Below are 21420 nucleotides of genomic sequence, written 5' to 3'. Positions count from 1 at the left end.
GCAAACCTGGTGGCCACCACCTTCCCGGCATTCGCTCCCTCCGCTCCGGCGTTGAGGGCCAAACTCGGCCGTCGCTTCCCTACGGAGCTCCCGGTGGCCGCGGCGCTCCGTGTCGTATCCCACACCGTCCTCTCAGGTTTGCTTTTGGCTCCTTCAGCATCTCCTGGTGCTTCGGTGGTGGTGGTGGTGGCTCTATGCCACGCGGTAGAAGAAGAGATGCGATGGAGAGCGGTCGATGGTGGTCCATGGATCCATCAGGCAAAGTCCTACCAGGGAGGAGAATCATCTCCTGGTGCTTCGGTGGTGGTGGTGGTGGTGGCTCTATGCCACGCGGTAGAAGAAGAACTGCGATGGTGGTCCATGGATCCATCAGGCAAAGTCCTACCAGGGAGGAGAATCATCTCCTGGTGCTTCGGTGGTGGAGAATGATGGAATGGTAAAGGTTGGAAAAGATCTCCGAGGTCATCCAACCCCAAGAGCCACCACCACGTGGGTTTTGGAACCCCACCAGGCCTGGAGCCTCCATCGGTGCCCTCGGTGGTAGCTTCCAAGAGGGTTTCACCGCTCTTTTGGTGGAGGAATCTCATTCAATGTCCAATCCGAGTCTTTTTGAGGCCATTTCTTCTCATCCCTCGGAAGCGGCTCCTGTCCGGCTTTTCTCCGGGCGCCTCCGAGAGCGATGAGGTCTCTCCTTCCAACCCAAAGAGTCCTTCTGAACCTTCATTGACCCCAACGGTGCTCAGCGAGGAGAAGGAGCCAAAGCAAACCTGGTGGCCACCACCTTCCCGGCATTCGCTCCCTCCGCTCCGGCGTTGAGGGCCAAACTCGGCCGTCGCTTCCCTACGGAGCTCCCGGTGGCCGCAGCGCTCCGTGTTGTGTCCCACACCGTCCTCTCAGGTTTGCTTTTGGCTCCTTCAGCATCTCCTGGTGCTTCGGTGGTGGTGGTGGTGGCTCTATGCCACGCGGTAGAAGAAGAGATGCGATGTAGAGCGGTCGATGGTGGTCCATGGATCCATCAGGCAAAGTCCTACCAGGGAGGAGAATCATCTCCTGGTGCTTCGGTGGTGGTGGTGGTGGCTCTATGCCACGCGGTAGAAGAAGGAATGCGATGGTGGTCCATGGATCCATCAGGCAAAGTCCTACCAGGGAGGAGAATCATCTCCTGGTGCTTCGCTGGTGGAGAATGACGGAATGGTAAAGGTTGGGAAAGATCTCCGAGGTCATCCAACCCAAAGAGCCACCACCACGTGGGTTTTGGAACCCCACCAGGCCTGGAGCCTCCATCGGTGCCCTCGGTGGTAGCTTCCAAGAGGGTTTCACCGCTCTTTTGGTGGAGGAATCTCATTCAATGTCCAATCCGAGTCTTTTTGAGGCCGTTTCTTCTCATCCCTCGGAAGCGGCTCCGGTCCGGCTTTTCTCCGGGCGCCTCCGAGAGCGATGAGGTCTCTCCTTCCAACCCAAATAGTCCTTCTGAACCTTCATTGACCCCAACGGCGCTCAGCGAGGAGAAGGAGCCAAAGCAAACCTGGTGGCCACCACCTTCCCGGCATTCGCTCCCTCCGCTCCGGCGTTGAGGGCCAAACTCGGCCGTCGCTTCCCTACGGAGCTCCCGGTGGCCGCGGCGCTCCGTGTCGTCTCCCACACCGTCCTCGCAGGTTTGCTTTTGGCTCCTTCAGCATCTCCTGGTGCTTCGGTGGTGGTGGTGGTGGCTCTATGCCACGCGGTAGAAGAAGAGATGCGATGGAGAGCGGTCGATGGTGGTCCATGGATCCATCAGGCAAAGTCCTACCAGGGAGGAGAATCATCTCCTGGTGCTTCGGTGGTGGTGGTGGTGGCTCTATGTCACGCGGTAGAAGAAGGAATGCGATGGTGGTCCATGGATCCATCAGGCAAAGTCCTACCAGGGAGGAGAATCATCTCCTGGTGCTTCGGTGGTGGAGAATGATGGAATGGTAAAGGTTGGGAAAGATCTCCTGAGGTCATCCAACCCCAAGAGCCACCACCACGTGGGTTTTGGAACCCCACCAGGCCTGGAGCCTCCATCGGTGCCCTCGGTGGTAGCTTCCAAGAGGGTTTCACCGCTCTTTTGGTGGAGGAATCTCATTCAATGTCCAATCCGAGTCTTTTTGGAGGCCGTTTCTTCTCATCCCTCGGAAGCGGCTCCGGTCCGGCTTTTCTCCGGGAGTCTCCGAGAGCGATGAGGTCTCTCCTTCCAACCCAAATAGTCCTTCTGAACCTTCATTGACCCCAATGGCACTCAGCGAGGAGAAGGAGCCAAAGCAAACCTGGTGGCCACCACCTTCCCGGCATTCGCTCCCTCCGCTCCGGCGTTGAGGGCCAAACTCGGCCGTCGCTTCCCTACGGAGCTCCCGGTGGTGCTCCGTCGAGAAGGTGACCTTCCCACCTTGGGGTTATCTCGTAGGGAAGTGGGGCAGCATCCGAGCCGGCGGGCGGATGAGCAGCTACGCGTTGAACGTGGAGATCGGCTCACGCTTGGCCGGCAAAGACCTTTTGGGCGCCCACCACAACGGTTCTCCGACGGACGGCGCTTTCCTGCGCCCGCGCCGCGCTGCGCTCTACATCGTCGGCGATAAATCGCAGCTGAAGGTAACGGCGGTGGTGGTCACCACCGGGAGGTTGGGGAGGGCTCTCCTGGAGAACAGAGGAGAGAAGAGGGTGATGAGGAGCAGTCAACGTGGGCTGAGGAAGGGCAGATGTTCCAAAGTGACCTTCTATGGTGGAGTGACTCTACTGCTGGAGGGGGAAAGGCTGTGGTGGAGTCCTCTTGGACTTCAGGAGAGCCTTTGATGCAGTTTCTCACAGCGTTCTCCTTCGGAAACTCCGTTTCCGGACAGGCGCTCACTCTCCCGGGTGGAAAATTGCTGGGATGGCCCAGAGAGTGGTGGTCAATGGAGGTACCTCCAGGTGGACGATGGTCCCAAGTGGTGTCCTCAAAGCTCAGCGCTGGGTCCGATCCTCTTCAATGTCTTCATTGATGCCGTGGATGAAGGCGTTGAGTGCCTCCTCAATCAGTTTGGGGGTGACGCTGAGCTGGGTGGAAGCGTGGATCTGCTGGAGGGTGGGGAGGCTCCAAAGGGATCGGAACAGGCTGGAAAGATGGGATGAGACCAACGGGATGAGGTTAACGAGGCCAAATGATGGGTCCTGCATTCGGGGCACAACAACCCTGTGCAGCTCCAGACTGGGGGAAGAGTGGATGGAAAGGTCCCTGGAGGAGAAGGACCTGGGGGTGCTGGTTGACAACGACTGAAGATGAGCCAGCAGTGGCCCAGGTGGCCAAGAAGGCCAATGGCATCTTGGCTTGGATCAGAAATGGGGTCACCAGCAGGTCCAGGGAGGTTATTCCCCTCTGTACTCAGCACTGGTGAGACCGCACCATAAGTACTGTGTTCAGTTCTGGAGCCCTCACCACAAGAAGGATGTTGAGGCTCTGGAGAGTGTCCAGAGAAGAGCAATGAAGCTGTGAGGGGTCTGGAGAGGAAGGGTTACGAGGAGTGGCTGAGGGCCGTGGGGTTGTTTAGCCTGGAGAAGAGGAGGCTGAGGGGAGACCTTCTTACTCTCTACAACTGCCTGAAAGGAGGTTGTGGAGAGGAGGGAGCTGGGCTCTTCTCCCAAGGGACAGGGGACAGGACAAGAGGGAATGGCCTGAAGCTCCGCCAGGGGAGGTTCAGGTTGGACATCAGGAGAAAACCTTCCTTGGAAAGAGTCATGGGGCACTGGAACATCTGCCCAGGGAGGGGGTGGAGTCGCCTTCCCTGGAGGTGTTTAAGGAACGGTGGATGAAGTGCTGAGGACACGGTTGAAGGGAGCGTTGGGAATGGTTGGACTCCATCATCCAATGGGTCCTTTCCATCCTGGTGACTCCAGGATTCCATTGGCCGCAGTGGCCGCACTCATCTCTGGGCCGAGATGGATTCCACGCTCCTCCACCAAAGGTCTTCAGACAGTAAAGCTGCTCTGAAGCGCCACCACCTTTCGTTTCTCGGTCGCATTGTGGTGACCTCCAACTCTTTATGGTCCATCAAACATCTGCAGCTCAAGGGGTGACCCCAAGGGAGGAGAAAGGGCCCCTCAGAGGAGCTGAGGAGGGGTGGAGTGGACGGGAGAACATCACCCAAAGGTCCTGTTGGGGTGAAAGTGTCTTCTACCCAGAGGACATCTGCCCAGGGAGGAGGTGGAGACACCTTCCCTGGAGGTGTTTAAGGAACGGTGGATGAAGTGCTGAGGTCCATGGTTTAGGGAGCGTTGGGAATGGTTGGACTCCATGATCCAATGGGTCCTTTCCATCCTGGTGACTCTGTGGTTCTGAGGACGTCGGGTGGTGCTCACCTCGGGTCTTCTTCTCCTCCAGGGGGTGAAGCCGGACCCGCTGCAGCACTGGGAGGTGGTTCCCATCGAGGTCTTCGACGTCCGGCAGGTGAAGGGCAGCTTCAAGAAGCTGATGAAGGCCTGCGTGCCCGGCTGCGCCCCCGCCGAGCCCAACGTCACCTACCTGAGGGCTTTGGAGGACTCCGAGTGGTTGGCCCAGGTCGGTGGTGGCTGCGGTCGGTCCTCCAACGGAGGAGGGGTTGACGTCGCTCAAGGGTTCGAGCTTTGGGAAATGAGAAGGAGGGTTGGTGTGGCCTCTCCGGAGCGTCACCTTCAGCTCTGCTCTGGTCCTTCAGCTTTGGTCCTTCAGCTCTGCTCTGGTCCTTCAGCTTTGGTCCCTCAGCTCTGCTCTGGTCCTTCACCTTTGGTCCTTCAGCTCTGCTCTGGTCCTTCAGCTTTGGTCCCTCAGCTCTGCTCTGGTCCTTCAGCGTTGGTCTTTCAGCTTTGGTCCTTCAGCTCTGCTCTGGTCCTTCTGCTCTCCTCAGGTCCCACAGCTCTGCTCTGGTCCTTCAGCTTTGGTCCTTCAGCTCTGCTCTGGTCCTTCAGCTTTGGTCCTTCAGCTCTGCTCTGGTCCTTCAGCGTTGGTCCTTCAGCTCTGCTCTGGTCCTTCAGCTTTGGTCCTTCAGCTTTGGTCCTTCAGCTCTGCTCTGGTCCTTCAGCTTTGGTCCTTCAGCTCTGCTCTGGTCCTTCAGCTTTGGTCCTTCAGCTCTGCTCTGGTCCTTCAGCTTTGGTCCCTCAGCTCTGCTCTGGTCCTTCACCTTTGGTCCTTCAGCTCTGCTCTGGTCCTTCACCTTTGGTCCTTCAGCTCTGCTCTGGTCCTTCAGCGTTGGTCCCTCAACTCTGCTCTGGTCCTCCAGATTTGGTCCCTCAGCTCTGCTCTGGTCCTTCACCTTTGGTCCTTCAGCTCTGCTCTGGTCCTCCAGATTTGGTCCCTCAGCTCTGCTCTGGTCCTTCAGCTTTGGTCCCTCAGCTCTGCTCTGGTCCTTCTGCTCTCCTCAGGTCCCTCAGCTCTGCTCTGGTCCTTCACCTTTGGTCCTTCAGCTCTGCTCTGGTCCTTCACCTTTGGTCCTTCAGCTCTGCTCTGGTCCTTCAGCGTTGGTCCCTCAACTCTGCTCTGGTCCTCCAGATTTGGTCCCTCAGCTCTGCTCTGGTCCTTCACCTTTGGTCCTTCAGCTCTGCTCTGGTCCTCCAGATTTGGTCCCTCAGCTCTGCTCTGGTCCTTCAGCTTTGGTCCCTCAGCTCTGCTCTGGTCCTTCAGCTTTGGTCCCTCAGCTCTGCTCTGGTCCTTCAGCTTTGGTCCCTCAGCTCTGCTCTGGTTCTTCAGCGTTGGTCCTTCAGCTCTGCTCTGGTCCTTCACCTTTGGTCCCTCAGCTCTGCTCTGGTCCTTCAGCTTTGGTCCCTCAGCTCTGCTCTGGTCCTTCAGCGTTGGTCCCTCAGCTCTGCTCTGGTCCTTCAGCTCTGCTCTGGTCCTTCAGCTTTGGTCCCTCAGCTCTGCTCTGGTCCTTCAGCGTTGGTCCCTCAGCTCTGCTCTGGTCCTTCAGCGTTGGTCCTTCAGCTCTGCTCTGGTCCTTCAGCTTTGGTCCCTCAGCTCTGCTCTGCTCCTTCAGCTTTGGTCCCTCAGCTCTGCTCTGGTCCTTCAGCTTTGGTCCTTCAGCTCTGCTCTGGTCCTTCAGCTTTGGTCCCTCAGCTCTGCTCTGGTCCTTCAGCTTTGGTCCTTCAGCTCTGCTCTGGTCCTTCAGCTTTGGTCCCTCAACTCTGCTCTGGTCCTTCAGCGTTGGTCCTTCAGCTCTGCTCTGGTCCTTCAGCTTTGGTCCCTCAACTCTGCTCTGGTCCTTCAGCTTTGGTCCCTCAGCTCTGCTCTGGTCCTTCAGCGTTGGTCCTTCAGCTCTGCTCTGGTCCTTCAGCTTTGGTCCCTCAGCTCTGCTCTGGTCCTCCAGATTTGGTCCTTCAGCTCTGCTCTGGTCCTTCAGCTTTGGTCCTTCAGCTCTGCTCTGGTCCTTCAGCTTTGGTCCCTCAGCTCTGCTCAGGTCCTTCAGCTCTGCTCTGGTCCTTCAGCTTTGGTCCCTCAGCTCTGCTCTGGTCCTTCAGCTCTGCTCTGGTCCTTCAGCTTTGGTCCTTCAGCTCTGCTCTGGTCCTTCAGCTTTGGTCCTTCAGCTCTGCTCTGGTCCTTCAGCTTTGGTCCTTCAGCTCTGCTCTGCTCCTTCAGCTTTGGTCCCTCAGCTCTGCTCTGGTCCTTCAGCGTTGGTCCTTCAGCTCTGCTCTGGTCCTTCAGCTTTGGTCCTTCAGCTCTGCTCTGGTCCTTCGGCTTTGGTCCTTCAGCTCTGCTCTGGTCCTTCAGCTTTGGTCCCTCAGCTCTGCTCTGGTCCTTCAGCTTTGGTCCTTCAGCTCTGCTCTGGTCCTTCAGCGTTGGTCCTTCAGCTCTGCTCTGGTCCTTCAGCTCTGCTCAAGACCCATGAGCTCTTCTGAGGTCCCACCGGGTTCTCCTCAGGTCCCTCAGCTCTTCTCAGGTCCCTCAGCTCACCTCATGTCCTTCACCTCTCCTCAGGTCCCTCAGCTCTCCTCAGGTCCTTCAGCTCTTCTCAGGTCCCTCAGCTCTTCTCACCTCACCCCCTTCCAGAAGAAGAAGAAGTCCCAACCTCTATCAGATGCGTTCCCTCCTCACTTCTGCCCTTTCCTTCGGCAGCTCCACAAGATCCTGCAGATCTCCGTGTTGGTGGTGGAGCTCCTGGACACGGGTTCCTCGGTGCTGGTCAGCCTGGAGGACGGGTGGGACATCACCACGCAGGTAAGAGGTCTTTGGTGGCATCGGTGGTATCTCGTGGTGGTTCCTGGGGAGCGTCTCCAGCGCCGTTCTTCCTCCAGGTGGTCTCCTTGGTGCAGCTGCTGTCGGATCCATACTATCGGACGCTGGAGGGCTTCCGTCTCCTGGTGGAGAAGGAATGGTTGTCCTTCGGCCACCGCTTCAGCCACCGCGGCGCTCAGACCTTGGCCGGGCAGAGCGGCGCCTTCGCCCCCATCTTCCTGCAGTTCCTCGACTGCGTCCACCAGGTGAGCGCACGGTCGGTGACGGCGGCACTCGGCTCGGGGACACCTCGGCCACGGTGGCTCTTCGCTTGGTGACGCCTCGGCCATGGCGGCTCTTGGCTCGGGGACACCTCGGCCATGGTGGCTCTCGGCTCGGGGACGCCTCGGCCATGGTGGCTCTCAGCTCGGTGACACTCGGCCACGGTGGCTCTCGGCTCGGTGACACCTCGGCCATGGTGGCTCTCGGCTCGGCCATGGTGGCTCTTGGCTTGGTGACACCTCGGCCATGGTGGCTCTTGGCTCGGCCATGGTGGCTCTCAGCTCGGCCATGGTGGCTCTCGGCTCGGTGACACCTTGGCGTTCTCCACCACTTTCTGTTCTCCACCACTTTCTGTTCTCCACCACTTTCTGATCTCCACCACTTTCTGATCTCCACCACTTTCTCTTCTCCACCACTTTCTGTTCTCCACCACTTTCTGATCTCCACCACTTTCTGTTCTCCACCACTTTCTGATCTCCACCACTTTCTGATCTCCACCACTTTCTGTTCTCCACCACTTTCTGTTCTCCACCACTTTCTGATCTCCACCACTTTCTGTTCTCCACCACTTTCTGATCTCCACCACTTTCTGATCTCCACCACTTTCTCTTCTCCACCACTTTCTGATCTCCACCACTTTCTGTTCTCCACCACTTTCTGATCTCCACCACTTTCTGATCTCCACCACTTTCTGTTCTCCACCACTTTCTCTTCTCCACCACTTTCTCATCTCCACCACTTTCTGATCTCCACCACTTTCTGTTCTCCACCACTTTCTCTTCTCCACCACTTTCTCTTCTCCACCACTTTCTGTTCTCCACCACTTTCTGATCTCCACCACTTTCTGATCTCCACCACTTTCTCTTCTCCACCACTTTCTGATCTCCACCACTTTCTGTTCTCCACCACTTTCTGATCTCCACCACTTTCTGATCTCCACCACTTTCTGTTCTCCACCACTTTCTCTTCTCCACCACTTTCTCATCTCCACCACTTTCTGATCTCCACCACTTTCTGTTCTCCACCACTTTCTGATCTCCACCACTTTCTCTTCTCCACCACTTTCTGATCTCCACCACTTTCTGATCTCCACCACTTTCTGATCTCCACCACTTTCTGATCTCCACCACTTTCTCTTCTCCACCGCTTTCTCTTCTCCACCACTTTCTGATCTCCACCACTTTCTCTTCTCCACCACTTTCTCTTCTCCACCACTTTCTGTTCTCCACCACTTTCTCTTCTCCACCACTTTCTGATCTCCACCACTTTCTGATCTCCACCACTTTCTCTTCTCCACCACTTTCTGATCTCCACCACTTTCGGTTCTCCACCACTTTCTGATCTCCACCACTTTCTCTTCTCCACCACTTTCTGATCTCCACCACTTTCTGTTCTCCACCACTTTCTCTTCTCCACCACTTTCTCTTCTCCACCACTTTCTGTTCTCCACCACTTTCTCTTCTCCACCACTTTCTCTTCTCCACCACTTTCTGATCTCCACCACTTTCTCTTCTCCACCACTTTCTCTTCTCCACCACTTTCTCTTCTCCACCACTTTCTGATCTCCACCACTTTCTCTTCTCCACCACTTTCTCTTCTCCACCACTTTCTGTTCTCCACCACTTTCTCTTCTCCACCACTTTCTCTTCTCCACCACTTTCTGATCTCCACCACTTTCTCTTCTCCACCACTTTCTGATCTCCACCACTTTCTGATCTCCACCACTTTCTGATCTCCACCACTTTCTCTTCTCCACCACTTTCTGATCTCCACCACTTTCTGATCTCCACCACTTTCTGATCTCCACCACTTTCTGTTCTCCACCACTTTCTCTTCTCCACCACTTTCTGATCTCCACCACTTTCTCTTCTCCACCACTTTCTGTTCTCCACCACTTTCTCTTCTCCACCACTTTCTGTTCTCCACCACTTTCTGATCTCCACCACTTTCTCTTCTCCACCACTTTCTGATCTCCACCACTTTCTCTTCTCCACCACTTTCTGATCTCCACCACTTTCTCTTCTCCACCACTTTCTGATCTCCACCACTTTCTGTTCTCCACCACTTTCTCTTCTCCACCACTTTCTCTTCTCCACCACTTTCTGTTCTCCACCACTTTCTCTTCTCCACCACTTTCTCTTCTCCACCACTTTCTCTTCTCCACCACTTTCTGTTCTCCACCACTTTCTCTTCTCCACCACTTTCTGATCTCCACCACTTTCTCTTCACCACCACTTTCTGATCTCCACCACTTTCTCTTCTCCACCACTTTCTGATCTCCACCACTTTCTCTTCTCCACCACTTTCTGATCTCCACCACTTTCTCTTCACCACCACTTTCTGATCTCCACCACTTTCTCTTCTCCACCACTTTCTGATCTCCACCACTTTCTCTTCTCCACCACTTTCTGATCTCCACCACTTTCTGTTCTCCACCACTTTCTCTTCTCCACCACTTTCTCTTCTCCACCACTTTCTGTTCTCCACCACTTTCTCTTCTCCACCACTTTCTCTTCTCCACCACTTTCTCTTCTCCACCACTTTCTCTTCTCCACCACTTTCTCATCTCCACCACTTTCTCATCTCCACCACTTTCTCTTCTCCACCACTTTCTCTTCTCCACCACTTTCTCATCTCCACCACTTTCTCTTCTCCACCACTTTCTGATCTCCACCACTTTCTCTTCTCCACCACTTTCTGATCTCCACCACTTTCTGATCTCCACCACTTTCTCTTCTCCACCACTTTCTGTTCTCCACCACTTTCTGTTCTCCACCACTTTCTGTTCTCCACCACTTTCTCTTCTCCACCACTTTCTGTTCTCCACCACTTTCTCTTCACCACCACTTTCTGATCTCCACCACTTTCTGTTCTCCACCACTTTCTGTTCTCCACCACTTTCTGTTCTCCACCACTTTCTCTTCTCCACCACTTTCTGATCTCCACCACTTTCTGATCTCCACCACTTTCTGATCTCCACCACTTTCTGATCTCCACCACTTTCTCTTCTCCACCACTTTCTGATCTCCACCACTTTCTGATCTCCACCACTTTCTCTTCTCCACCACTTTCTGATCTCCACCACTTTCTGTTCTCCACCACTTTCTCTTCTCCACCACTTTCTGTTCTCCACCACTTTCTGTTCTCCACCACTTTCTCTTCTCCACCACTTTCTGATCTCCACCACTTTCTGTTCTCCACCACTTTCTGATCTCCACCACTTTCTCTTCTCCACCACTTTCTGATCTCCACCACTTTCTCTTCTCCACCACTTTCTCTTCTCCACCACTTTCTGATCTCCACCACTTTCTCTTCTCCACCACTTTCTGCTCTCCACCACTTTCTGATCTCCACCACTTTCTGATCTCCACCACTTTCTGATCTCCACCACTTTCTGATCTCCACCACTTTCTCTTATCCACCACTTTCTGATCTCCACCACTTTCTGATCTCCACCACTTTCTCTTCTCCACCACTTTCTCTTCTCCACCACTTTCTGATCTCCACCACTTTCTGATCTCCACCACTTTCTGTTCTCCACCACTTTCTGATCTCCACCACTTTCTCTTCTCCACCACTTTCTGCTCTCCACCACTTTCTGATCTCCACCACTTTCTGATCTCCACCACTTTCTCTTCTCCACCACTTTCTCTTCTCCACCACTTTCTGATCTCCACCACTTTCTCTTCTCCACCACTTTCTCTTCTCCACCACTTTCGGTTCTCCACCACTTTCTGCTCTCCACCACTTTCTGATCTCCACCACTTTCTGATCTCCACCACTTTCTCTTCTCCACCACTTTCTCTTCTCCACCACTTTCTGATCTCCACCACTTTCTCTTCTCCACCACTTTCTCTTCTCCACCACTTTCGGTTCTCCACCACTTTCTCTTCTCCACCACTTTCTGATCTCCACCACTTTCTCTTCTCCACCACTTTCTGATCTCCACCACTTTCTCTTCTCCACCACTTTCTGATCTCCACCACTTTCTGATCTCCACCACTTTCTGATCTCCACCACTTTCTGGTTCTCCACCACTTTCTGATCTCCACCACTTTCTCTTCTCCACCACTTTCTCTTCTCCACCACTTTCTGATCTCCACCACTTTCTGATCTCCACCACTTTCTGGTTCTCCACCCGTTGTGGTTTCTCCACCACTTTCTGATCTCCACCGTTGCCGTTTCTCCACCGGTGGTTATTTCTCCACCCGTTGTGGTTTCTCCACCGGTTTCCCCCTCCTCCCCGGTTCCTCTCCTCCTCCTCCGCCCTCCGCTGAGGTCCTCTCCTGTCCCTCCGTTGCAGATCCACCTGCAGTTCCCCATGGAGTTCGAGTTCAGTCTCCACTACCTGAAGTTCCTCAGTTACCACTACATCTCCAACCGCTTCCGGACGTTCCTCTTGGATTCCGATTACGAACGCATCGAATTGGGTGAGAGCCACGGACACCGCGGAACCTCCAAAGGTGGTCTCATGGCTTCCATAACGCCCCTTTCTTCTCGCTGTCTTCTCCCCAGGGGTCCTCTACGAGGAGAAGGGCGAACGGAAGCCCCAACAGATGTCCAAATCCGTTTGGGATTACATCGAACGGCTCCACAAGAAGGCGCCGATCTTCTTCAACTTCATGTACGCCCCCGAGGATGGAGAGGTGAGAGCTTCACTCGCGCTCCGGGGAGGGCCCACTCGGGGCTCCACAGCTCCGTAGTTGGGTTGGGAAAGATCTTGGAGATCTTTGAGTCCAACCGTAGGTGACCGCTCCGAAATCGATGGCCGCAAAGACCTCATCCACTCAACATCACCTCCAAAGGTGCTTCTCTACCACCAAATGATGGTCCTGAGGACCTCATCCACTCAACATCACCTCCAAAGGTACTTCTCTGCCACCAAATGATGGTCCTGAGGACCTCATCCACCCAACATCACCTCCAAAGGTACTTCTCTACCACCAAATGATGGTCCTGAGGACCTCATCCACCCAACATCACCTCCAAAGGTCCTTCTCTACCACCAAATGATGGTCCTGAGGACCTCATCCACTCAACATCACCTCCAAAGGTGCTTCTCTGCCACCAAATGATGGTCCTGAGGACCTCATCCACCCAACATCACCTCCAAAGGTACTTCTCTACCACCAAATGATGGTCCTGAGGACCTCATCCACTCAACATCACCTCCAAAGGTACTTCTCTACCACCAAATGATGGTCCTGAGGACCTCATCCACCCAACATCACCTCCAAAGGTACTTCTCTACCACCAAATGATGGTCCTGAGGACCTCATCCACTCAACATCACCTCCAAAGGTACTTCTCTACCACCAAATGATGGTCCTGAGGACCTCATCCACTCAACATCACCTCCAAAGGTACTTCTCTACTACCAAATGATGGTCCTGAGGACCTCATCCACCCAACATCACCTCCAAAGGTACTTCTCTACCACCAAATGATGGTCCTGAGGACCTCATCCACCCAACATCACCTCCAAAGGTACTTCTCTACCACCAAATGATGGTCCTGAGGACCTCATCCACTCAACATCACCTCCAAAGGTACTTCTCTACCACCAAATGATGGTCCTGAGGACCTCATCCACCCAACATCACCTCCAAAGGTACTTCTCTACCACCAAATGATGGTCCTGAGGACCTCATCCACTCAACATCACCTCCAAAGGTACTTCTCTACCACCAAATGATGGTCCTGAGGACCTCATCCACCCAACATCACCTCCAAAGGTACTTCTCTGCCACCAAATGATGGTCCTGAGGACCTCATCCACCCAACATCACCTCCAAAGGTACTTCTCTACCACCAAATGATGGTCCTGAGGACCTCATCCACACAACATCACCTCCAAAGGTACTTCTCTACCACCAAATGATGGTCCTGAGGACCTCATCCACTCAACATCACCTCCAAAGGTACTTCTCTACCACCAAATGATGGTCCTGAGGACCTCATCCACCCAACATCACCTCCAAAGGTACTTCTCTACCACCAAATGATGGTCCTGAGGACCTCATCCACCCAACATCACCTCCAAAGGTACTTCTCTACCACCAAATGATGGTCCTGAGGACCTCATCCACCCAACATCACCTCCAAAGGTACTTCTCTACCACCGAATGATGGTCCTGAGGACCTCATCCACCCAACCTTCACCTCTCCGTAACCTTTTCCATCGTCGTAGAGAGCGATGAGGTCTCCCCTCTTCTCCAGGTCCTCCTCCGGGGCTTTGTAGGACCACCCGGAGCTCTCCTAACCTGCAGGAACCTCAGAGGAACCCTCATCTGCGGCATTTTCCGGTGGAGCCCTCTTGTCCACCTTTTGGTGGACACCTTCAGGAGAAGTCCCGTGAGCTCCATATTCCCACAGAGGTGTTGGAGGCCATGGATGAGGCTTCAAAGGGTTTGGACAGAGAGGACATCTCCCTCTGGGTCTCCTTTTGGGTTCTCCACCACCCCGTTGGGCTCCTCCTTTCCTGGAGAGCTCTCTTCCGACCGAGCGGAGCTCCAGGAATTCTTCTCAGCTCCATCCTTTGGTCCTCACCATGGGTTTTGGTCAACTCTGCTTTTCTCCGTCCCATCATCACCGTTCCTTCCCAACCCACAGCCTCTCAACTTCTTCTTGGTGGTCCCCCAAAGCCTCATCCGTAGGGGTCGCTCAGTGCCATGGGACTTCTTCTCCACCATCTCCTCCACTTCCACCGTTTCCATCCACTTCTTCTCCACCATCTCCTCCACTTCCACCCTTTCCATCCACTTCTTCTCCACCATCTCCTCCACTTCCACCGTTTCCATCCACTTCTTCTCCACCATCTCCTCCACTTCCACCGTTCCCATCCACTTCTTCTCCACCATCTCCTCCACTTCCACCGTTTCCATCCACTTCTTCTCCACCATCTCCTCCACTTCCACCGTTTCCATCCACTTCTTCTCCACCATCTCCTCCACTTCCACCGTTTCCCATCCACTTCTTCTCCACCATCTCCTCCACTTCCACCGTTTCCCATCCACTTCTTCTCCACCATCTCCTCCACTTCCACCGTTTCCATCCACTTCTTCTCCACCATCTCCTCCACTTCCACCGTTTCCCATCCACTTCTTCTCCACCATCTCCTCCACTTCCACCGTTCCCATCCACTTCTTCTCCACCATCTCCTCCACTTCCACCGTTTCCATCCACTTCTTCTCCACCATCTCCTCCACTTCCACCGTTCCCATCCACTTCTTCTCCACCATCTCCTCCACTTCCACCGTTCCCCTCCACTTCTTCTCCACCATCTCCTCCACTTCCACCGTTCCCATCCACTTCTTCTCCACCATCTCCTCCACTTCCACCGTTCCCCTCCACTTCTTCTCCACCATCTCCTCCACTTCCACCGTTTCCATCCACTTCTTCTCCACCATCTCCTCCACTTCCACCGTTCCCATCCACTTCTTCTCCACCATCTCCTCCACTTCCATGTTTCCCATCCACTTCTTCTCCACCCTCTCCTCCATCCAACGCTGCTCTAAACGTGACCTCCTTCCCACCCGCAGGTCCTGAGGCCCTACAGCAACATCTCCAACCTGAAGGTTTGGGATTACTACACCGAGGAGACGCTCTCGGAAGGTCCTTCTTACGATTGGGAGTTGACCCAAAGCCAAGCGGACAACGCGGAAGAACCCGACCGCCACGACGCCGGCGCTCCGCAGACCAAACGGAAGATCATTTGGCCTTGCTACGACAACCGCCGCCGCCTCCAGCCCGACGCCATCTCCAAGCTGCTGGAGGTGAGCCAAGCTGGTGGAGATGTCCTCCTCGGGTGGTTCCTGGCCTTCCTTTGCCCTCACCGCGGTGTCCCCGTGGGTGGTGGCAGGGATGGATGCGACCGTTGAGCCGCAACGGTGGAACGAGGAGGTCATGGACCCATCTTTTGCTGATATGGTCCATAGGGTTGAACGTTCCTCTTCTTCTGTAGGAGCTTCACAACTTGGAGGTGGAGCTGGGACAGATCCCGGAGCGCTGGAAGGAGACGTGGGATAAGGTGAAAGCTTCTCAACGCACCGAGACGCGGCCCGAGGGCAACCGGGTAGGTGGGGACGTGGGATGGGGGTTGGCGTTCTTCTCGCCCGTGAGGAAGGGGTGGGAGGGGCGTCGTAGGACGGAGAAGACCTTCGCTTGGAGTAAGATCTTGGAGGTCATGGAGTCCAACCGTATCCGTCCGCCAGGAAATGGTCGAGCAACGGTTTGACTTGGAAGAGGCCGTGAAGGTCATGGAATGGGGGAGTGGGTTGGGCCGGAAGGGACCTCAAACGTTGAAGAGTCATGGAATGGTTTGGGTTGGGATCGCAAAGGCCGTCCGGTTCCACCCTCTGTCCGTGGAAGGGACATTTCCCGCTGGATCCGGGGATCCAAATCCCATCCAACCTGGCCTGGAACCCCTCCAGGGATGGATGGAGCACCACAGCTTCCCTGGAAAACCTCTTCCAGGGTCTCACCACCCTCATCATGAAGAAGTTCTTCCTCATGTCCAGTCTAACTCTGCCCCTCTCCGGTTTCTCCCATTATTCCTCATCCCATCACTCCATCCCTTTGGGAACAGCCCCTCTCCGGCTCTCCTGGAGCCCTTCAGGCACCGGAAGGTCTCCATAAGGTCTCCTCGGAGCCTTCTCTTCTCCCCAATCCCAACTCCCCTTTCCGGCTGAGGGCAAAGAGCCGTCGGAGAACCCCACGGAGACGGGAAGATCCCAAAGCCAAACCCTCCCCTCTTTCTCCAGGATCCGTCTCTGCCCTCGGCTCTTCCCAACACGAAGTCATGGAATGGGGTGGGGTGGAAGGGACCTTAAAGGTGATCCAATTCCAACCCCTCTCCATGGGCAGCGACACCTCCCGCTGGATCCGGGGCTCCAAATCCCATCCAACCTGGCCTGGAACCCCTCCAGGGATGGATGGAGCTCCACAGCTTCCCTGGAAAACCTCTTCCAGGGTCTCACCACCCTCGTGGTGAAGAAGTTCTTCCTCATGTCCAGTCTAAACGTGACCCTCTCCAGTTTATCCCATTATTCCTCATCCCATCCCTCCATCCCTTTGGGAACAGCCCCTCTCCAGCTTTCCCGGAGCCCCTTCAGGCACCGGAAGGTCTCCATAAGGTCTCCTGGGAGCCTTCTCTTCTCCCCAACCCCAACTCTCTCCGCCTGTCCTCGGACGGGAGGTTCTGCAGCCCTCGCATCACCCTCGGATCCTCCTCTGGACCCCTTCCAACACCTCCATCTCCTCCTTCTGCTGAGGATTCCAACCCTCGTGATGAGTTCTCCGCGGAGCGCAGCAGAGGTGGCGATGTTGACCCCCTTTCCCGTGACTCTGTGTCCGTCCCCTCTCTCTCCGCTCCCCTTACGCAGACTCCGAGCTCTCTCCTGATGTCCTCGGGGCTGTCCCACCACCGGCGCTCGCTGGGGTCGTACCTACAGGAGAGCGGCGTCGGCTCCACCCTCAACCTCAGCCTCGACAGCGACGCCAGCGCCGCCTCCACTCCGTCCAGCGGGAAGCAGAGCGGCCGGCGCGGCACCGCTGCGCTCTACAGCCAATTCCAGATGGCCGAGAGCGAGAACAGGTAGGGCGGAGCGCTGCGATGGGGGAAGGATTCGTCCCTTGGGTCGCCCCCCCTCTTTCCGGGCTCTTTCCCGACGCTCCGCTCGGCTCCCGCAGGTCCTACGAGGGATCCCTCTACAAGAAAGGAGCCTTCATGAAACCCTGGAAGCCGCGGTGGTTCGTCCTGGATAAAACCAAACATCAGGTACGGAGCGCGGACCTTCCTTCCTTCCTTCCTTCCTTCCTTCCTTCCTTCCTTCCTTCCTTCCTTCCTTCCTCCCTCCCTCCCTTCCTTCCTTCCTTCCTTCCTTCCTTCCTCCGACGCTCCTTCCCTCCCTCTTTCCCATCCGTTCCGCGCTCCTCCTGTCTCTTTTTTCCCTCCTTCCTCCCTCCTTCTTTTCTTTCCTCCTTCTCTCCCTCTTTCCATCCTTTCTTCCTTCCTTCCTTCTTTTCCTCCCTCCCTCCTTCCTCCTTCCCTCTTTCCCTTCCTTTCGTCCCTCCTTTCATCCCTTTTTCCCTCCTTCCTCCCTCCTTCTCTCCCTCCTTCCCTCCCTTTTTCCATCCTTTCCTCCTCCTTCCCTCTTTTCCTCCCTCCCTCCTTCCACACCTCCCTCCTTCCTCCTTCCCTCTTTCCCTTCCTTTCATCCCTCCTTTCATCCCTTTTTCCCTCCTTCCTCCCTCCTTCTGTTCTTTCCTCCTTCTCTCCCTCTTTCCATTCTTTCCTCCTCCTTCCCTCTTTTCCTCCTTCTCTCCTTCCACACTTCCCTCCTTCCTCCTTCCCTCTTTCCCTTCCTTTCGTCCCTCCTTTCATCCCTTTTTCCCTCCTTCCTCCCTCCTTCTCTCCTTCCCTCCCTCCTTCTCTCCCTCCTTCCCTCCCTCTTTCCATCCTTTATTCCCTTCTTCTTCCCTCCTTCCTCCTTCCCTCTTTCCCTTCCTTTCATCCCTTTTTCCCTCTCTCCCTTCTTCCCTCCCTTCCTCCTTCACTCCCTTTTTCCATCCTTTCCTCCTCCTTCCTTCTTTTCCTCCCTCCCTCCTTCCTCCTTCCCTCTTTCCCTTCCTTTCGTCCCTCCTTTCATCCCTTTTTCCCTCCTTCCTCCCTCCTTCTCTCCCTCCTTCCCTCCCTCTTTCCATCCTTTCTTCCTCCTTCCCTCTTTTCCTCCCTCCCTCCTTCCACACTTCCCTCCTTCCTCCTTCCCTCTTTCCCTTCCTTTCATCCCTCCTTTCATCCCTTTTTCCCTCCTTCCTCCCTCCTTCTCTCCTTCCCTCCCTCCTTCTCTCCCTCCCTCTTTCCCATCCATTCTTCTTTCTCTTTTTTCCCTCCTTCCTCCCTCCTTCTATTCTTTCCTCCTTCTCTCCCTCTTTCCATCCTTTCCTCCTCCTTCCTTCTTTTCCTCCCTCCCTCCTTCCTCCTTCCTTCTTTCCCTTCCTTTCGTCCCTCCTTTCATCCCTTTTTCCCTCCTTCCTCCCTCCTTCTCTCCTTCCCTCCTTCCTCCCTCCTTCGCTCCTTCCATCCTTCTCTCCCTCTTTCCATCCTTTTTTCCTCCTTCCCTCTTTTCCTCCTTCTCTCCTTCCACACTTCCCTCCTTCTTCCTTCCCTCTTTCCCTTCCTTTCATCCCTCCTTTCATCCCTTTTCCCTCCTTCCTCCCTCCTTCGCTCCTTCTCTCCCTCCTTCTCTCCTTCCGTCCTTCTCTCCTTCCCTCCTTCTCTCCTTCCCTCCTTCTCTCCTTCCCTCTCTCCTTCTCTCCCTCCTTCCCTCCCTCTTTCCATCCTTTCCTCCCTTCTTCCTCTCTCCTTACACACTTCTTCCCTCCTTCCTCCTTCCCTCTTTCCCTTCCTTTCGTCCCTCCTTTCATCCCTTTTTCCCTCCTTCCTCCCTCCTTCTCTCCCTCCGTCCCTCCCTTTTTCCATTCTTTCCTCCTCCTTCCCTCTTTTCCTCCCTCCCTCCTTCCACACTTCCCTCCTTCCTCCTTCCCTCTTTCCCTTCCTTTCATCCCTCCTTTCATCCCTTTTTCCCTCCTTCCTCCCTCCTTCTGTTCTTTCCTCCTTCTCTCCCTCTTTCCATTCTTTCCTCCTCCTTCCCTCTTTTCCTCCTTCTCTCCTTCCACACTTCCCTCCTTCTTCCTTCCCTCTTTCCCTTCCTTTCATCCCTCCTTTCATCCCTTTTCCCTCCTTCCTCCCTCCTTCGCTCCTTCTCTCCCTCCTTCTCTCTTTACGTCCTTCTCTCCTTCCATCCTTCTCTCCTTCCCTCCTTCTCTCCTTCCATCCTTCTCTCCTTCCCTCCTTCTCTCCTTCCATCCTTCTCTCCTTCCCTCCTTCTCTCCTTCCCTCCTTCTCTCCTTCCATCCTTCTCTCCTTCCCTCTCTCCTTCTCTCCCTCCTTCCCTCCCTCTTTCCATCCTTTCCTCCCTTCTTCCCTTCTTCCTCTCTCCTTACACACTTCTTCCCTCCTTCCTCCTTCCCTCTTTCCCTTCCTTTCATCCCTCCTTTCATCCCTTTTTCCCTCCTTCCTTCTCTCCCTCCTCCCTCTTTCCATCCTTTCATCCCTCCTTCCTCCTTCCACTCTTCCTCCTTCCACTCTCCCTTCCTCCCTCTTTCCCATCCATTTCTTTCTTTCCTCCCTTTTCCCCTCCTTCCTTCTTTCTTCTCTTTTTCTCCGTCCTCCCCTCCCTCTTTCCATCCTTCCCTCCCTTCTTCCACCCTCCCTCCTCTCTTCTCTCCCTCCTTTCCTGTCTCCTCCTTCCATCCTTCCCTCCCTCCTTTCCTCCTCCTTCCCTTTTTCCATCCCTCCTTCTCTCCATTCTTCCCTCTTTCCCATCTTCTTTTCTCCTTCACTCCCTCCTTCTCTCCTTCTTCTTTCCCACCTCCTCTCCTTCTCCTCTCCTTCCTTTCTCCCTCTTTTCCTCTCTCCTTCCCTCCTTTCCTCCCTCCTTCCCTCTTTCCATCCCTCCTTCTCTCCATTCTTCCCTTTCCCATCTTCTCTCCTTCACTCCCTCCTTCAATCCTCCTTCTCTCCTTCTTCTCTCCCTCCTTCTTTCCCACCTTCTCTCCTTCTCCTCTCCCTCCTTCCTCCCTCTTCTTCTCTCCTTCCATCCTTTCCTCCTTCCATCCCTCCTTCTCTCCTTCTCCTCTCCCTCCTTCCTCCCTCTTTTCCTCTCTCTTTCCATCCCTCCCTCCCTCCCTCCCTCCCTCCTTTCCTCCTTCCTTCCCTCTTTCCATCCCTCTTTCCCATCTCCTCTCCTTCACTCCCTCCTTCAATCCTTCTTCTCTCCCTCCTTCTTTCCCTCCTCCTCTCCTTCTCCTCTCCCTCCTTCCTCCTTCTTTTCCTCTCTCCTTCCATCCTTCCCTCCCTCCTTTCCTCCTTCCTTCCCTCTTTCCATCCCTCCTTCTCTCCATTCTTCCCTCTTTCCCATCTTCTCTCCTTCACTCCCTCAATCCTTCTTCTCTCCCTCCTTCTCCTCTCCCTCCTTCCTCCCTCTTTTCCTCTTTCCTTCCCTCCTTTCCTCCTTCCTTCCCTCTTTCCATCCCTCCTTCTCTCCATTCTTCCCTCTTTCCCACCTTCTCCCCTCCTTCCTTCTTCTTTTCCTCTCCCCTTCCACCCTTCCCTCCCTCCTGGAAACCCTCAAATCCTCCTTCAATTTTGGACCAAGAAGGACCACGCGGAGCCGGAGAACATCCGGAGAAGTTTGGACAATGGGGATTAGGGGGGATCCGGAGAAACGGAGACCTCCTGGAAAGGAGGTTGGAACCGAGCAGGGATCCCCCTCTTCTCCTGCGGAACGAGGGATGGGATTACCTTCAAGCTGCTCCGGGGTTGATTTCCATCGGCTATTGGGAAAGATTCCTTCTCGGAATGGGCTCCAGGGAGCGGCGGTGATGGAATCCCCATCCTTGAGCCATTCCGACGCCGTTGGGCTGTGGTTTAGCGTTGGTCAAGTTGGGTTCATGGTTGAACTCCACCTTCTCCAACCTCTTTTCCCACCTCCCTCATTCCATCCTTCTTTTTTTCCGGGCAGTTGCGGTACTACGACAGTCGGATGGACACGGAATGCAAAGGGGTCATCGATTTGGCCGACGTGGAATCCATCACCCCCGGAACGCCCACCATGGGGGCGCCCAAGACGGTGGACGAGAAAGCCTTCTTCGATGTGAGTTACGCTCAACCGCCCCCCGATATCCCTTCGGAGAACCTCCGGAGCATCCGTTCGGCTCCGCTTTCCCTTCCCATTCCCTTTTTTTCCCCCCTCTCGCGCAGTTGAAGACGACGAAACGCGTTTACAACTTCTGCGCCCAAGACGTGCAGTTGGCTCAGCAGTGGATCGACCGCATCCAAAGCTGTTTGTCCGACGCTTGAAACGCACTCCGGGAGCCTTTATTCCACGCTCGGAATCTCAGCG

General features: G+C 55.0%; 1 protein-coding gene across 1 annotated transcript in view; it reads left to right on the top strand.

The window, feature by feature from the left end:
* Positions 1 to 21420, top strand: part of SBF1 (SET binding factor 1) — a 109844-nt gene extending 88424 nt beyond the window's left edge. Inside the window, exons 28-39 of the mRNA XM_054069688.1 lie at positions 2423 to 2607; positions 4373 to 4549; positions 7073 to 7174; positions 7252 to 7437; positions 11757 to 11883; positions 11969 to 12099; positions 14995 to 15228; positions 15417 to 15527; positions 16837 to 17048; positions 17144 to 17231; positions 21040 to 21171; positions 21279 to 21420. Coding sequence (XP_053925663.1) covers positions 2423 to 2607; positions 4373 to 4549; positions 7073 to 7174; positions 7252 to 7437; positions 11757 to 11883; positions 11969 to 12099; positions 14995 to 15228; positions 15417 to 15527; positions 16837 to 17048; positions 17144 to 17231; positions 21040 to 21171; positions 21279 to 21377 — 1784 coding nt within the window. The 3' untranslated portion in view covers positions 21378 to 21420. The remainder of the gene's footprint in view (positions 1 to 2422; positions 2608 to 4372; positions 4550 to 7072; positions 7175 to 7251; positions 7438 to 11756; positions 11884 to 11968; positions 12100 to 14994; positions 15229 to 15416; positions 15528 to 16836; positions 17049 to 17143; positions 17232 to 21039; positions 21172 to 21278) is intronic.

Source organism: Cuculus canorus, chromosome 1 (genome assembly GCF_017976375.1).
Source record: "Cuculus canorus isolate bCucCan1 chromosome 1, bCucCan1.pri, whole genome shotgun sequence".
Taxonomy (NCBI): Eukaryota; Metazoa; Chordata; class Aves; order Cuculiformes; family Cuculidae; genus Cuculus; species Cuculus canorus.
The sequence above is the reverse complement of the archived record's forward strand: the minus strand, read 5'-3'. Positions and strand labels throughout refer to the sequence as shown.